The 18151-nt window shown below is 41.7% G+C and overlaps 1 protein-coding gene across 9 annotated transcripts in view; it reads right to left on the reverse strand.

Annotated features, from left to right (window-relative positions):
• The window catches only part of PHACTR4 (phosphatase and actin regulator 4), a 145972-nt gene that overhangs the window by 98347 nt on the left and 29474 nt on the right, over positions 1–18151 (reverse strand). For 8 of the 9 annotated variants that reach the window (XM_054560277.2, XM_054560229.2, XM_024251833.3 and 5 more), the window contains 1 exon segment: positions 3209–3262. In XM_054560277.2, the coding sequence (XP_054416252.1) occupies positions 3209–3262 (54 nt within the window). 9 annotated transcript variants of the gene reach the window in all.

An 18151-nucleotide genomic window follows, 5' to 3' on the forward strand; every position in this document is an offset into this window, starting at 1 on the left:
TAATCTCACTAGCACAGAACCCAAATTTCTACCTATCTTAGTAAACAATCAAAAGCACATTTCACTTTATGCCTCAATTGACTACTGGTCAACTATAACTTCTATAGCAACTCTCACGTTGATACTCCCTAGACAATTTAAGTTATATTTAAGGTTAATTTCAGTTGAATTTAATTGTTTAATAATAAATTTGATTGATAAGATTATATTAAAATTTAGGTTATGTTTACTTAAGTGAAGTAAGGAGGTCAGTCAGAATGAAAACTTAAGTTTCCAGTACAAACCTATGGAGTTGTCATGTATTATTCTAGTTTATCATATGGTCATGTTCTTTAGAATTTGTCACCAGACTACTATAATAAAACTCAATTTACCAAATTCTTCAAGATTTAACTTGGTAATGAAGCTACAAACTTTATGAATAAGTGGCTGGGCATGGTGGCTCATGCCTGTAATCCCAGAACTTTGGGAGGCCGAGGCGGGCAGATCACGAGGTCAGGAGCTCGAGATCATCCTGGCCAACATGGTGAAACCCCATCTCTACTAAAAATACAAAAAATGAGCTGAGTGTGGTGGCACATGCCTGTCCCAGCTACTCGGGAGGCTGAGGCAGGAGAATCGCTTGAACCCGGGAGGCGGAGATTGCAGTGAGCCCAGATCGCGCCACTGCACTCCAGCCTGGGGACACAGCGAGACTCCGTCTCAAAAAAAAAAAAAAAAAAAAAAAAAAATTTATGAAGAAGTACAGACTGCCCTCTTGTGTTCAAACTAAGGATGGATCTAATTGATGAACTAGGTATAATCCTAAAAACTACTCTTCAGGGGGGAAAAAAAGCCAAGGTCCTAAAGAAATTATCTAAGGTCGTTAAAAGCAGAAAAATTCTGATCTCACAAGGTAATAAAGAGCAGTCTTCTCAAAGCAAGACAAAAGCTCTTAATCTGAGCCAGATGATTGCTAGTACCAGTAGCCCAAAAAGCCTAACCTCAGTTAGTATTATATAGTAGTATTTTTACTATACTTCCTCAAGCTGCACTGGCATAAAAAGGGATTCAGACTTCTTTCCGTGTGATGAAAGATCAGAAAACGCTTGAATCGGATGCTTCCTCCAGTATGCTGAAATTAAACAAGTAAAACTGCCTCTCATTTCTTTTTTTCCTTTTTTGCTAATGTGTATTTTAAAATGAAAAGTACTTCCTAACTAGTCTTCCTAGTCAATGTTATGGTTTCAAAAAGTCTGATATCCTAAGACATATCTTTCACTTTGAAATGAGCATCAGTTAAAAATAGGGCCAGGAGTGGTGGAGTATGCCTGTAGTCCTAGCTACGTGGGAAATATGCATAATTAATGCTGAATGCAACAGCCTCTTTACTCAGTCTTCTTCACCCCTTACCATCCAAACACAGTGGGAGGCTAAAGCAGGAAGACTGCTTGAGCCCAGGAGTTCAAGGATGTAGCATGCTATGATTGCGTCTGTGAACAGCCACTGAACTCCAGCCTGGGCAACACAGTGATATCCAGTCTTAAAAAAAAAAAAAAACAAGAAAGAAAAGAAAAGGGGTTCCACACACAGTAAATGACTTTATCGCCAAAAAGGCAGACATTAAACCTCTGTACATCTAGACTTACATTCCTTTACTCATGTTGCTAGATGAAATATACGCAGGCTAAACTTAATTAGAAATATTAGGCTGGGTGCAGTGGCTCACACCTGTAATTCCAACACTTTGGGAGGCCAAGGCAGGTGGATCCCTTGAGCCTAGGAATTCCAGAGCCGCCTGCTCAACAAGGCAAAGCCCTATCTCTACCAAAAAAAAAAAAAAATCAGTCGGGCATAGGAGTGCACACCTGTAGTCCCAGCTACTCAGGAGGCTGAGTTGAAAGGATTGCCTGTGCCCGGGAAGTCACGGCTGCAGTGAGCTGTGATGGTGCCACTGCACTCCAGCCTGGAGTGAGTCTCACAGAGTGAGACACTATCTCAAAAAAAAAAAAAAAAAAAAAATATATATATATATATATATATATATATATAGACACCCACACACGTACATATATATTACACATGCCTGCTATTATGATTACTTCCATGTTATCTTTTTCTTTTCTTTTCTTTTAAGACAGAGTCTCCCTGTGTTGCCGAGGCTGGAGTGCAGTAGCATGATCCTGGCTCACTGCAACCTCCGCCTTCCGGGCCTCAAGTGTTTCTCCTGCCTCAACCTCCGAGTAGCTGAGATTACAGGCACTCGCTACCACACCCAGCTAATTTTTGTATTTTTAGTAGACGGGGTTTCACCATGTCAGCCAGGCTGGTCTCGAACTTCTGACCTCAAGTGATCTGCCCATCTCAGCCTCCCAAAGTGCTGGGATTACAGGCATGAGCGACTGTGCCCAGTCACTTTTATGTTATCTTCCATTGGCCAAGTACTAATGAAGCACTACAAAGCACACTTGTTTCTGAAATATAAGCAGAACTATATTTCCAACCAAAGAGAAGTATACATAAGTTACTGAGTGATTAAGATAGAGAAATTTATTTACTTATTTTTCTTTTTTTGAGACAGAGTCTTGCTCTGTTGCCCAGGATGGAGCGCAGTGGCATGATCTCAGCTCACTGCAACCTCTGCTTCCTGGGTTCAAGCATTTCTCATGTCTCAGCCTCCACAGTAGCTGGGATTACAGGTGTGTGCCACCAGGCCCAGCTAAATTTTTGTATTTTTAGTAGAGACTGGGTTTTGTCATGTTGGCCAGGCTGGTCTCGAACTCCTAGCCTCAAGTGATCTGCCTGCCTTAGCTTCCCAAAGTGCTAGGATTATAGGCATGAGCCACCACGCCCGGCTAAGATAGAGAAATTTAAATTTCTCATTTTATCTTGTCAAATGGTTCTTGATTTTTTTCATTAAAAATGTTATTTGTGTAATATATAATGGGTTTATCAATGTCGTTTTTAAACAAATTAATATTTTTAAAGTTTCTCAGGTTTAATTTGTAATACAGCAAATATCAATAGATATGTCACATAAACAAAAGGTCATTGGCACTCTATCATTAAGTATATAACTGGATTCTTATAGAAGCAAAAAGTTTGAGACCCATTATTCTAGAGAGTAGCATACTGAATATGAAAAAAACCGATTTACTCTCAAAGCTTTAATGGAGGTGAGGATAAAACAGAAATGTCATTTACTAAGAAAAATGTAGGTGATACTCACCAAATGGATCTTCCATGCCACTATTAACCAGTTTAGGGAGGTGAGATATTGTTTCTAAAAAGAGAAAAAGGTAAATGATACACTTAATACATATAGTCCATCACCTTTTATGCTTTTAAAAAAAAATCCTAATTCAGTAACATTGACTATAGTTTAAAAGTGGAACATTATAGAAATGTACAACTTATTAAATGATAGTTGTTTTTTTTTTTGAGACAGGATCTCCCTATGTTGCCCAGACTAGATTTTAACTCTTGGGCTCAAGTGATCCTCCCACGTCGGCCTCTTGAGGATTACAACAGCCTGAGACTGTGCCAGGCTGGGAGTTATTTTAGGGGAATTGAGATACAGATGTACAATACTAGATTATCATAAAACATTTAAGGCTAATTTTTGTCTTAAAATATATTATTCTTAGTTTCCTCACATAAGCTCCCTTTCCAATCCTCATTTTGAATTTACTAGAGTATAAGGAAAAAGGCAAGATTTTTTGTAAGAAAAATACAACACCTGAGAAAGGGCATGAGGAACATCTTTGAAGAAGGGAATTGGTTTTGCCTAAGGAAAATGGAAGTTATTTTAGACACAGGAGGATGGTTCAGTAAGCTGTAAGTTTATCCACTCAAGTATGAAAATAAAACAAAAAACGTTTCAAAAGAAAGTTGACTAAGTATAATATACAGCCTCTTGCACCCCCAATCAAGGCAAGTGTCAAATCTGCCCTACCCAGCTTCCTACTCCTCCTGTGGCTTTTATCCTAAGGTCATTCCTAACAGTCTAAATACTAAACTCCAATTCAGAGCCTGCTTTTTATAAGTCACAACCTACTGACAGGAATGACTGGAGAAACTTGGGAATAAGATGCAGTTGTAGGGCCAGGCGCAGTGGCTCACGGGCTACTGGTACTAGCAATCATCTGGCTCAGATTAAGAGCTTTTGTCTTGCTTTGAGAAGACTGCTCTTTATTACCTTGTAAGATCAGAATTTTTCTGCTTTTAATGACCTTAGATGATTTCTTTAGGACCTTGGCTTTTTTTTTTCCCCCTCAAGAGTAGTTTTTACCTAGTTCATCAATTAGATCCACTCTTAGTTTGAACAGTCTGTTCAAAGAGGGCAGTCTGTACTTATTCATAAATTTTGTAGCTTCATTACCAAGTTAAATCTTGAAGAATTTGGTAAATTGAGTTTTATTATAGTAGCCTGGTGACAAATTCTAAAGAACATGGCCATATGATAAACTAGAATAATACATGACAACTCCATAGGTTTGTACTGGAAACTTAAGTTTTCATTCTGACTGACCTCCTTACTTCACTTAAGTAAACATAACCTAAATTTTAATATAATCTTATCAGTCAAATTTATTATTAAACAATTAAATTCAACTGAAATTAACCTTAAATATAACTTAAATTTACTAGAGAGTATCAAAGTGAGAGCTGCTATAGAAGTTATGGTTGGCCAGCAGTCAATTGAGGCATAAAGTGAAATGTGCTTTTGATTGTTTACTAAGATAGGTAGAAATTTGGGTTCTGTGCTAGTGAGATTATTTTTTTCTTTTTCTTTCTTTTTTTTAAGACGGAGTTTCGCTCTTGTTGTCCAGGCTGGAGTGCAATGGTGCAATCTCAGCTCACTGCAACCTCCGCCTCCCGGGTTCAAGTGATTCTCCTGCCTCAGCCTCCTGAGTAGCTGGGATTACAGGCATCTGCCACCATGCCCAGCTAATGTTTGTATTTTTAGTAGAGACGGGGTTTCAACATGTTGGCCAGGCTGGTCTCAAACTCCTAACTGGTGGTCACTCCCTGGTCACTGAATGTGAAATTGAAATATACATACTTGGAGCCAGGCGTGGTGGTTCATGCCTGTAATCCCAGCACTTTGGGAGGCCGAGATGGGTGGATCACCTGAGGTCAGGAGTTTGAGACCGGCCTGGCCAACATGGTGAAACCCTGTCTCTACTAAAAATACCAAAATTAGCTGGGCATGGTGGCCTGTACCTGTAGTCCCAGCTACTCAGGGGGCTGAGGCATGAGAATTGCTTGAACCTGGGAGTCGGAGGTTGCAGTGAGCTGAGAACATGCCACTGAACTCCAGCCTGGGCAATAGAGTAAGATTCGGTCTCAAAAAAGAAAAAGAAAAAGAAAAAAATTTAAAGTTTTGTGCTTCAAAGGACACCATCAAAAAAGTGATAAGGCAACCCACAGAATGGGAGAAGATTTTTGCAAATCATCTATCTGATAAGGAACCTATATCTAGAATATATAAAGAACAATAACTCAATAACAAAAAGACAACCCAATTTAAAAACAGGCAAAGGATGTATATAAACATTTCATAAGAAAAGATATACGAACAGTCAATAGGCACACGAAAAGATCTTCAACATCTCATCTTTAGCCCTACAGGAAATGCAAATCAATGTCACAATGAGATAACACTTCACACCCATTATGATGGCTATAATAAATAAAAGAGGTAATAACAAGTGTTGGGAGCTGAAACAAGAACACATGGATACTAGGAAGGGAACAACAGACACTGGGGCCTGCTTGAGGGTGAAGGATGAGAGGATCAGAAAAAATACCTATCAGGTACTATGGTTATTACCGGGGTGACTAAATTATCTGTACACCAAACCCCCGTAACACACAGTTTACCTATATAACAAACCTACACGTGTACGTGTACCCCGAATGTAAAATAAAAGTTAAATAAATAAATAAATAAATACAAAACAAGTATTAGGAAAGATGTAGAGAAACTGGGGCCTCAATACACTGCTGGTGAGAATGTAAAATGATGTAGCCGATTTGGAAGAGTAACAGTTCCCCAAACAGTTAAACATAGAGTTTGTCATATGACCCACTCCTAGGTATATATCCAAGAGAAATAAAAACATATGTCAAGGCCAGGTGCAGTGGCTCACGCCTGTAATCCCAGCACTTTGGGAGGCCGAGGCAGGCAGATCACCTGAGGTCAGGAGTTTGAGACCAGCCTGGTCAATATGGTGAAACCCTGTCTCTACTAAAAATACAAAAATTAGCTGGGCATGGTGGCGGGTGCCTGTAGTCCCAGCTACTTGGGAGGCTGAGGCAGGAGAATCTCTTGAACCCAGGAGGCGGAGGTTGCAGTGAGCTGAGGTCGTGCCACTGCACTCCAGTCTGGGTTACAGAGCAAAACTCCATCTCAAAAAAAAAAAAAGGATGTTCATACAAAACCTTGTACACAGGCCAGATGCGGTGGCTCATGCCTGTAATCCCAGCACTTCGGGAGGACAAGGCGGGCAGATCACTTGAGGTCAGAAGTTCGAGACAAGCCTAGCCAACATGGTGAAACCCCATCTCTACAAAAAATACAAAAATTACTCGGGCATGGTGGCATGTGCCTATAGTCCCAGCTAACTACAAAAACAAACAAACGTCCCTAAAACAAACAAATGAAAAACTTGTATACAAATGTTCATAGCAGCTTTATTCATAATAGCTAAAAAGTGAAAACCACCCAATGTCTTTCCACTGATCACTGGATAAACAAAATGAATACAATGGGACATTCAGCATAAAAAGAAATTAAGTATTGATACATGTTGTAACATGGATAAATGTTTAAAACATACTAAATGAAAGGCTAATCACAAAGGACCATGCAGCATATTATTCCACTTACATGAAATGTCCATAATAGGTAAGTCTATAGAGACAGAAAGTTTGCGGTGGCCTATGTTGGGGGTAGGTGGGGAGGAGATTACAGAGTGACAGCTAAGGGGAACAGAGTTTTTTTGGGGGTAATTAAAATGTTCTAAAATTGGTTAGAGTGATGGTTACACAACTTGCAAATATATTAAAAGCCATTGAGTTGTATACTATAAACTGTAAAGTAATTGTAAATTTTACAATATATGAATTATATCTCAAAAATACTGTTTTTTTGTTTTTTTAAGTAGTAGATCTGAGCAACACAAGGGTATACTGTGGTAGCATGCTGTTGCACTGGCTGGATCCCCCATTAAGGAATGACAGGACTGCTGTTGGGAGACAGCCTACAACTGTCAATCCTTTCAGGGAGTGCCTCAGATATGAAGAGTTGACTCAAGGAAGGTCACATCCTTCTCAGGAGTCCACATCCAGTCAAGACCAGGGTGTAAGCCCAGCCGTTACAGCACACATAAGACAACTCTAACAGGTCATTTTAGCTCCAGAGCCCCCGTGGGGTCCACTAAGTCTCCTGTTGGATCTCTATTGCCGCTTGACTTCTCCCTATGGCCAAATACTGCTGCTCCTGTCCCCTCCCTTCCACGGGTGTTGATCCCAAGGGCACTTCCTAATAAGCATTCTTCAGGCTATACTATCAGAGTCTGCCTCAAAGATAACCCAACCTAGGACAGTACTCCTTTAAGAATAGGACTTTACTGACAGTTTGCCAGCCATCTGAAACTTTCCAATTCTAATATTAAGCTATTGAAATCACAGATCGCAATTTTCCAATACCACATGGTCCTTTCACATGTTCCAAGGGACTCTTATAGACCTCTAATTTCTCTATTAGATTATACTGAACTCTTCCAAAGCCACATAAATCATTTACTTCTTTTGATTGATGTTGTTATAATATCAATCCTAGGGGATGATCCTGGTTTGTGATGGAAAGTTTCCATTAACAAAATACCCCTGTTCTTACAGAATCACAAACAGAAGGATGTCTTGCTAGAAAAATTCTGTGTAGTTTTTGCAGAGGAGAAGCCTACTTTGTGTTTCCACTAACTGGATGCCTATGCAAGACAGAAATATTCCTATGGCCTCTGTAACCACCCATAAACAGATGATGCTCAAACCTATACATATTTTCAGTCCAGATCTTTCTCAGAAGCTCAAGGTAAAAGCCAAAGCCCTTTCAACAGCTTATAGTGCCCTAAGACAAATGTCACATACTCCTATCATGTTCAAGTACTCTCCTCTTCCCTCACTAAGCTCCAGGCAGATGAACCTTCTTGCTGTTCCTTCAATGTGCCAGGCATGCTGAGGCCCTCGCACTGGAATATTTTCCCCCGACATATTCATTTCTCAATTCCTTTAGGACTTTGCTCAAATGCTACCTTCTAAGTTAAGTCTTCCTCATCACCCTACTTTAAATTGCAATCACCAAGACCACTTTACCTCAGCTTTATCTCTTTTCCAGCTTTCTATTTCTCGAAGTGCTTATTCTAATACACTACATATTTACTTTTTAATTTTATAATCTCCTCTCACTAAAATATAAGCTCTTTCAGGACAGATATTTTGCCTGTTTTTGTCCATTGCTATATCTCCAACACCTAAAATAGTTCCTGAAAAACAGCAAGTGCTCAATAACTATTTTTTCAATGAATGAGATCCAAATTCACATGTCCAACTCACTCAACATCTCCACTTAGATATCTACAAACCTCTGTTCAACATGCATAACTCATTATCTACCTCCTACTTACTCCTTCCTCTTCCTGCAGCTTTTACCATCCACCTAACTGACCAAATGAGAAGTCTCATCCTCTACTTCATGAGTGATTTCCAAAACATATCTTAGATCTTTGTCTTCATCTTCATTGCCCAAAGACACAATAGAATCCAAAATATTCTCACTTCCTCTGGACTGTTCCCCTCCAATCTATGTTTCACGGGCCCAGTAACTGTTAAGCGTTCACTAAACTGGGATCTATGGACCTCCTGGTCTTTGTTTTCCTACTTCAACTGAGGTAGTCTCTTTGGCAGAAACCTCCTCCTCTTCCTGACCTCTACATGTTGCAGAATCCCAGGATTTGGTCCTTAAATCTCATCTCCTTGCTATCTTTACTCCCCCACTCCCTAGAATATAATTGGCATGTGGCAGAAATAGTTCTTTATTGTGAATTATCCCATACACTGCAGGACATTTAGCAACCCTCACTTAGTATCCCTCACTGCAGCCCATTAAATGTCCACAGCCTCCCCAGTGACTAGGATGTCCAAAATCAGCCCGCTAAATTTATTTATTTATTTATTTATTTATTTATTTATTTTTGAGATGGAGTCTCACTCTGTCGCCCAGGCTGAAGTGCAGTGGCGCGATCTCAGTTCACTGCAACTTCTGCTGCCCGGGTCCAAGCGATTCTCCTGCCTCAGCCTCCCGAGTAACTGGAATTATAGGCACCTGCCACTGCACCGCTAATTTTTGTATTTGTAGTAGAGACAGGGTTTCACCATCTTGGCCAGGCTGGTCTCGAACTCCTGACCTCGTGATCCGCCCGCCTCAGCCTCCCAAAGTGCTGGGATTACAGGTGTGAGCCACCGCACCTGGCCCAGCCCACTAAATTTCTAAATCCCTCCTAGAGAAGCAGTAATCAACCCCTCCCCTGCAAAATGAACCCTGACTAGTCATATCATCAAGTCCTACAATTTTTTTTTTTTTTTTTTTTTTGAGACAGGGTCTCTGTCACCCAGGCTGGAATGCAGCAGCACAATCATAGCTCACTGAAGCTGTAAACTACTGAGCTCAACTGATCCTCCCACCTCAGCCTCCTGAGTAGCTAGGACTACAAGCACATACCACCCACCCAGCTAATTTTTAAATTTTTTATTTTTATTTTGTTGTTGTTGCTGTTTTTTGAGATGGAGTTTCGCTCTTGTCGCCCAGGCTGGAGTGCAATGACGTGATCTCGGCTCACTGCAACCTCCACCTCCCGGATTCAAGCGAATCTCCTGCCTCAGCCTCCCTAGTAGCTGGGATTACAGGTACCCGCCACCACACCCAGCTAATTTTTGTATTTTTAGTAGAGACGGGATTTCACCATGTCAGCCAGCTGGTCTCAAACTCCTGACCTCAGGTGATCCACCCGCCTCAGCCTCCCAAAGTGCTGGGATTATGCCTGTGCAAGACAGAAATATTCCTACGGCCTCTGTAACCACCCATAAACAGATGATGCTCAAACCTATATGGTGAGCCACAGCACCTGGTGAGCACCAAATTAGGTGCCCGGCCTAAATTTTTAAAAATTTTTGTAGAGACGGGGTCTCACTATGTTGTCTAGGCTGGTCTCAAACTCCTGACCTCAAGCGATCTTCCCATCTTCGCCTCCCAAAATGGGATTGCAGACATAGGCCAACATGCCTAGCCTAGTTCTACCATTTTTAATACCCCCTATATACACTGATGATATAAACAAATTCTTATTTCCAGGCTGAACTTCTCCCCTGAACTTCATCAGACTGATATATCTACAGCATACTCAATACTGTATTTGGAAATCCAGCAAGTTTCATACATACTATGTTTTAAAGAACAAACTCTTGATTTCCCACTCCCAATTTTTTCCTCCCCCACTATTCCCTATTCATAAGTAGGGCAACAGATGTAAAGCACTTAGAAAAAGAGCTGGCATCTGTGTTAGCTGCTATTTTGTATCATTTCAGTAAAATGGCAGCTTAAGTTTTCTAGTTGTTCAACAAGGTGTCATCTTTGACTCTCCTCTTTCTCTCACAGCTACAATTAAATCATTACCAAGTCTTATTGCCTCCACCTCCAAAAGATATCCATAACTTAACCACTTCTCACCCTAGTATAAGCTGTCACCATCTCTTGCTAGACTAGTACAATCAACCCCTAATTAACCTCCCTTCTTCTCAGACTCTTATATTCTGTTATCCTCAGACTGGCCTGGGTGATCCTTTCAAAAAGTAAAGCAGAGCTGGATGCAGTGGCTGATGGCTATAATCGCAGTACTTTGGGATACTGAAGTGGTAGGATCACTTGAGGCCAAGAGTTCGACGCCAGCTTGGGCAACAAAGTAAAATCCCTGTCTCTAAAAAAAATTTAAAAATTAGATGAGCGTGGTGGTGCGTGCCTGTAGTCCTAGCTACTCTGAGGCGGGAAGACAGCTTGAGCCCAGAAGTTTGAGGTTACAGTGAGCTATGACTGCACCACGGCACTCCAGCATGGGCAACAGAGCCAGACCCTGCCTCTATTAACAACAACAAAAAGAAGGTCGTGGTGGCTCATGCCTGTACTCCTAGCATTTTGGGAGGCCAAGGCGGGCAGATTGCCTGAGGTCAGGGGTTCAAAACCAGCCTGGCCAACATGGTGAAACCCTAGCCTAGCTCTACTAAAAATACAAAAATTAGCCGGGCGTGGTGGCGGGCGCCTGTAATCCCAGCTACTTGGGATGCTGAGGCAGGAGAACGGCTTGAACTCGGGAGGTGGAGGTTGCAGTGAGCCAAGATCGTGCCACTGCACTCCAGCCTGGGTGACAGAGCGAGACTCCATCTCAAAAAAAAAAAAGTAAAGCAGGTCATATATCCCTGTTGTAGCCAAGTATCTCAACCTCAAAATGCTTTTAAAACTTTTTTCCTTTCTTGCTTTCAGCCTTAAAACATACTTTGAAACTCTTTGTTTCCCTTTCCTACCAGGTACTTCCATGAACAATGCTCACATATCTAATTATGTGCTTGCTTACAAATTCCAGGGGCCAATTTTGAAACAAATTAGGCAGAGAGAGCCAGTTGCAGAATCCTCCCACATAAGGGGAGTTCTGAACAGTTGGCTCACCACTACTGGGCAGAAGTCAGGAGGACAAAAACCAGAACTCCAGACAGGTGATTACTCAAGACAGCCGTGGGAACAAGATTTCAAGGCCTACCCCCTCCTGCACCACTATCACATATTTCCCATATCTTTGCCTTCTTAAAACCCTTCACTCAGGCCGGGTGTGGTGGCTCATGCCTGTAATCCTAGCACTGTGGGAGGCCGAGGCGGGCAGATCACCTGAGGTCAGGAGTTCGAGACCAGCCTGGCCAACATAGGGACACCCCATCTCTACTAAAACTACAAAACTTAGCAGGGCGTGGTGGCGTGCACCTGTAGTCCTGGCTACTCTGGAGGTTGAGGCAGGAGAATCGCTTGAATCCGGGAGGCAGAGGTTGCAGTAAGCTGAGATCGCGCCACTACACTCCAGCCTGGGTGACAAAGTGAGACTCCATCTCAAAAAAAAACCCTTCACTCAGCCCAAAAAACTGGAATGGTCTTTTGAAGGCATGAGCCTGGCCATTCCCTAGCTCCTAGCATTTGATTAATAAAACTGCTTTCCTTAAACCACACCTGGCTTCTCTTTTTTTCGGCCTCTGAGTGGCAAGCAGCCAGACTTAAGCCGGCTACACTATTACATCTGAAATTAACTCCAGATTTCTCTTTCTTTTTTTTTTTTTTTAATTGAGATGGAGTCTTGCTCTGTCACCCAGGCTGGAGTGCGGTGGCACCATCTTGGCTCACCGCAACCTCCGACTCCCAGGTTCAAGAGATTCTCCTGCCTCAACCTCCCAAGTAGCTGGGATTACAGGCATGCACCAAGATACCTGGCTAATTTTTCTATTTTTAGAAGAGATGGGGTTTCACCATGTTGGCCAGGTTGCTCTTGAACTCCTGACCTCAAGTGATCTGCCCACCTCGGCCTCCCAAAGTGCTGGGATTACAGGTGTGAGCCATCGTGCTTGACAACTACACATTTCTTACCACGGCCTATAAGATCCTACATGTCCTGGTCCCTGTCTGCTGTACTGACCACATTTCCTACTTCTCTTGCTCACTCTGTTTCACCCATACTGAGCTTACTATTGTTTCTGTAACATAACAAGCACATCCTCACCCTAGGGTTTGCAGTTGTTCAGTCAGCCTGGAATGCTCTTTTCCCAGAAACTGCGTGATTTGCTCCATTATTTCAGGTCACTCAAATGTGACTCCCTCAGAGAGGCCTTTCCTTGGCACCCCCTTTTCATCACATTCTATCCATTTACCCTGTTTTATTTTTATTTTAATGTATCACTATCTGACGTTATACTATCTGTAATTTATCTATAGACATGCTTACCTAAGTTCTTATTGTGTCTCTTCCAATCTAGAAAGTACTATTAGATACTTTATCTGTTCTGTTCACTACTATATCCCTGCATTTAGAATGTGCATACACTAGGTACTAAGAAAATACTTACTGAATAAATAAATGAAGACTAGCACCAAACAGTACTACATAGTCCGAGACCAACAAGAAATTAATAGAAATGGAATTAGGTAAGCATGCATGATGTATGTGAGCCATGAGAAAACCAAATAACTTCAAAGGAACAAGTTTCCTGGCAATGTGAATACTGAAAAGTGGTAAAAGAAATAAATCATGCCATATCGCTTAATAGTAGAGACATACTAAACTCAAAAAAATAATTATACACAGCAGAAATTTCATCAACACAAAATTATTCATCATATATATATTTTTTGAGACAGAGTCTCACTCTGTCGCTCAGGCTGGAGTGCAGTGGCATGACCTTGGCTCACTATAACCTCCGCCTCCTGGATTCAAGCAATTCTCCTGCCTCAGCCTCCCCAGTAGCTGCAATTACGGGCATGTGCCACCACGCCCAGCTAATTTTTGTATTTTTAGTAGAGATGGGGTTTCACCATGTTGGCCAGGCTGGTCTCGAACTCCTGACCTCTAGTGATCCACCCGCCTCGGCCTCCCAAAGTGCGGGGAATATAGGCGTGAGCCACTGTGCATGGCCTATTCATCACATTAATAGTAATTTTAACACTTTATAATTGTTATATTAAAATTTGAAACCTTGTTAGTTTTATACTCAAGAGCTGTAAGTTTACACCTACCTTTTTTTTTTTTTTTTTTTGAGACAGGGTCTGGCTCTGTCACCCAGGCTAGAGTGCCAGTGGCATGATCATGGCTCATTGCAACCTCCACTTCCTGGGTTCAAATGATCCTCACACCACTCAGCCTCCCAAGTAGCTAGGACTATAGGTGCATGCCACCACACTCGGCTAATTTTTCTATTTTTTTGTAGAGATAGAGTTTCACCATGTTGCCCAGGCTGGTCTCAAACTCCTAGGCTCAAGCTATCCACCTACCTTGGCCTCCCAAAGTTCTGGGATTATAGGCATGAGTCACCACACTCGGCCAGTTTATACCTACTTTTAGGTTTGTAATATTGACTTACCAGTATAATAAAAATATTTTAAGCCAATATTAAGGATTAACAATAAAAATTTTCCTTTAAAAAGCATTACTTGGGTTAAGAAACCCTGTTCTAGAACAAAAAGCTTATCACAACATCCCCCTGCTCTATATATAACCTTTCATTGCCCAAGACAAAGTTGCCCAAGATAAAGTTCAAAGTCCTAACTTGATTTACATAATCCTGTGTGATCCAGTCTGTTTGCCTTCCTGACCTCATCCCCTGCCAGTCTTTTACGTTGCCTAAACCAAATGATGTCCCATTTCCTGAATGAATCATATTCCTTCTCACCTAAGCCTTTACACATGCTGTTCCCTCTACCTTTAAAAACTCTTTTTCCTACCTCTTTTTTCATTTTTTGAGACAGAGTTTTGCTCCTGTTGCCCAGGCCGGAGTGCAACGGCACGATCTCGGCTCACCGCAAACTCCACCTCCCGGGTTCAAGCGATTCTCCTGCCTCAGCTTCCCGAGTAGCTGGGATTACAGGCATGCGCCACAACACCCAGCTAATTTTGTATTTTTAGTAGAGATGGGGTTTGTCCACGTTGGTCAGGCTGGTCTCGAACTCCCGACCTCATGTGATCCACCCGCCTCGGCCTCCCAAAATGCTGGGATTACAGATGTGAGCCACCGCACCCGGCCTTTCCTACCTCTTTACACAGATAATTCCTTTAAATCTCAAGCTTGGCTAACGTGTCTTCCAGAATACCTTCTGTATTAGGGTTCTTCTCAGAAACAGAACCAGTAGGATGGATACAAAACATACATATTTGAGATCTCATAAAACTATTGCCTCAAAAGTGCTTCTTTTTGAATATCAGTATTTAATTTAATTTAATTTTTTTTCTTTTTTGAGACAGAGTCTTGCTCTGTCACCCAGGCTGGAGTGCAGTAGCGCGATCTTGGCTCACTGCAACTTCCGGCTCCCAGGTTCAAGCAATTCTCCTGCCTATGCCTCCCAAGTAGCTGGGATTACAGGCATGTGCCCCCACGCCCGGCTAATTTTTGTGTTTTTGGTAGAGACAGGGTTTCACCATGTTCACCAGGCTGGTCTCGAACTCTTGACCTGATGATCTGCCCACCTTGGCCTCCCAAAGTTCCAGGATTACAGGCGTGAGCCACCCCAGCCGGCCACCCAACAGATATTTAATGCTGCTGTTGCTAATGGCAGCCACAGCCTTGGTGGTGTTAACATAGGTATATGAGAATTCTAAAATATATTATCCTCTTCCCAGCTTTAACAGAACTCTTCAAATGTATCAATTCCTCAACTTGGTAACTGTGGCTAGGTCAGTTCAGTGAAAGCAACACAGAAGCATGTACTACAGGCTAGAAACTTGACATTAAAAGCAAAAATTAGGCCAGCGGAAGTGGCTCATGCCTGTAATCCCAGCACTTTGGGAGGCAGAGGCGGGCAGATCATGAGGTCAGGAGATCAAGACCATCCTGGCCAAAATGGTGAAAACTCGTTTCTACCAAAAATACAAAAACAACAACAACAACAGCAAAAAATTAGCAGGGCATGGTGGCACCTGCCTGTAGTCCCAGCTACTTGGAAGGCTGAGGCAGAGGAATCACTTGAACCCGGGAGGTGGAGGTTGCAGTGAGCCAAGATTGCGCCACTGCACGCCAGCCTGGTGACAGAGCAAGACTCAAAAAAAAAAAAAAAAAAACCAAGCAAAAATTATTTTTTTTCTCAATTATCCTAATAATAGCTTCATTCCTTGCTTCATTGTGAATGTCCAGGATAGTCTCAGGTTGTACATACAGATATAAATTAATCTACTCAGACAGAAACCATCAAGTATGAAATTATTTTCTGCCTTTTCTATTCCCTTCTGGGCAATTGCTGTAACGCTAGACCCGTGTTCTTCAAAATAACCTTCTCCCTCCTGAGAAAGCTTAACAAGTCAGGCAAAAATCAAAAGAACAAAAGTTTACTGGTTAAGAGAACTTGCATTATCTTTCATTGGACAAATTAGCACAAGCTAGTTTCAAATATCAATCATATACAAACTGGTTAGTGATTTTGGTTACGAAAGATAATATTGCAGAATAATTTAACCGTCTTGTCTTTGGAAATTCAAGTGGGATTAATATTACTCATCTTTAATGAGAATCTCATGAAATAGCATTTATTATAAAATAAAACAGTAAGAAATGGGCTGTGCCTGGAATATAGTTGGCAGTCTTAAAGCTCACCCCACTCCTCCATTTCAGTTCTAAAACAAAAAAAGCAGATTTTGATTCTATCATGATTCGAAGCCTGATCAAAATACACAATGTCTAAAAACACCATCAAGATAATGAAACCTAAATTTACATTGGCAGACTGAACAACTAAAGTGTTATTTCCACATTTTCTTGCACTTGATTTAAAAGCATATCATGGCCGGGCACGGTGGCTCACACCTGCAATCCCAGCACTTTAGGAGGCCGAGGCGGGTGGATCACCTGAGGTCAGGAATTTGAGACCAGCCTGGCCAACATGGTGAAACCCCGTCTCAACCAAAAAAAAAAAGAAAGAAATTAGCCGGGCATGGTGGTGTAAGCCTGTAATCTCAGCTACTCGGGATGCTGAGGCAGGAGAATTGCTTGAACCCAGGAGGCAGAGGTTGCAGTGAGCCGAGATGGCGCCATTGCACTCCAGCCTGGGAGACAAGAACAAAACATCGTCTCAAAAAAAAAAAACAACAACCAAAAAAACACATCACTAGAGAAAATTAAGAAAGTAATAAAGTGTCTATTCTTGTAGAGTGACCTTCAAATGCTACCACATTAATATAAGGAGTAAATACTCTAATCTACACACATCTTTATTATCTTTTTTTTTTTTTTTGAGACAGAGTTTTGCTCTGTCACTCAGGCTGGAGTGCAACGGTGCGATCTCAGCTCACTGCACCTCCGCCTCCCAGGTTCAAGCAATTCTCCTGCCTCAGCCTCCCCAGTAGCTGGGATTTAAAGGTGCACACCACTATGCCCAGCTAATTTTTGTATTTTTGTAGAGACGGGGTTTCACCATGTTGGCCAGGCTGGTCTTGAACTCCTGACCTCAAGTGATCCGCCTGCCTCAACCTCCCAAAGTGCTCGGATTACAGGCATGAGCCACGGTGCCTGGCTACATGCATCTTTATTATCTGTCACCAATTTACCCTTTTCCCTGGAAATCTGGAAGCGTAGAAAACCTCTAAATTTCCCTAAAATAACTTTCTTTGCTATTTCTAAACTATTTTTGTTACTACTTAGCAGAGAAATTTAGTAGCTACAAATAAAAGCAGTTAATACAGAACTTAATTTGTTTTTGCCTATCACAAAGAAAATGAAACATTATATGGAGACTTACAATCATGTTCTTAGTAAGGATTGAGTTTTACAAATGGAAAAGCCTGTTCAAAAAAAAAAAGTTGGCTGGGCACAGTGGCTCACACCTGTAATCCCAGCACTTTGGGAGGCCGAGGTGGGTGGATCACGAGGTCAGGAGATCGAGATCACCCTGGCTAACATGGTGAAACCCCGCCTCTACTAAAAATATTAAAAAAAAAAAATTAGCCGGGCATGGTGGCAGGCACCTGTAGTCCCAGCTACTGGGGAGGTTGAGGCAGGAGAATAGCATGAAGCTAGAAGGTGGAGCTTGCAGTGAGCCAAGATGGCGCCACTGCACTCCAGCCTGGGTGACAGAGTGAGACTCTGACTCAAAAAAAAAAAAAAAAAAAAGTTATGCTTAAGAAAAGTTTGTTTTTAAGCACAAATATTCAATATGTAACATATTACTGAGGGGTAAAGACATAAAAATGAAACTTTCTCCTTTGAAGAAAAACTGACCTCCTCCTCTTTGTTAAACATAGTACTTCTGTTACCACTAAGAAGCATGAATCAGCTCTTTAAAACAGAGGTGTGGCTTATTGATAAGCAAAAGCATTGCATG

This window comes from Pongo abelii, chromosome 1, assembly GCF_028885655.2.
Source record: "Pongo abelii isolate AG06213 chromosome 1, NHGRI_mPonAbe1-v2.0_pri, whole genome shotgun sequence".
Taxonomy (NCBI): domain Eukaryota; kingdom Metazoa; phylum Chordata; class Mammalia; order Primates; family Hominidae; genus Pongo; species Pongo abelii.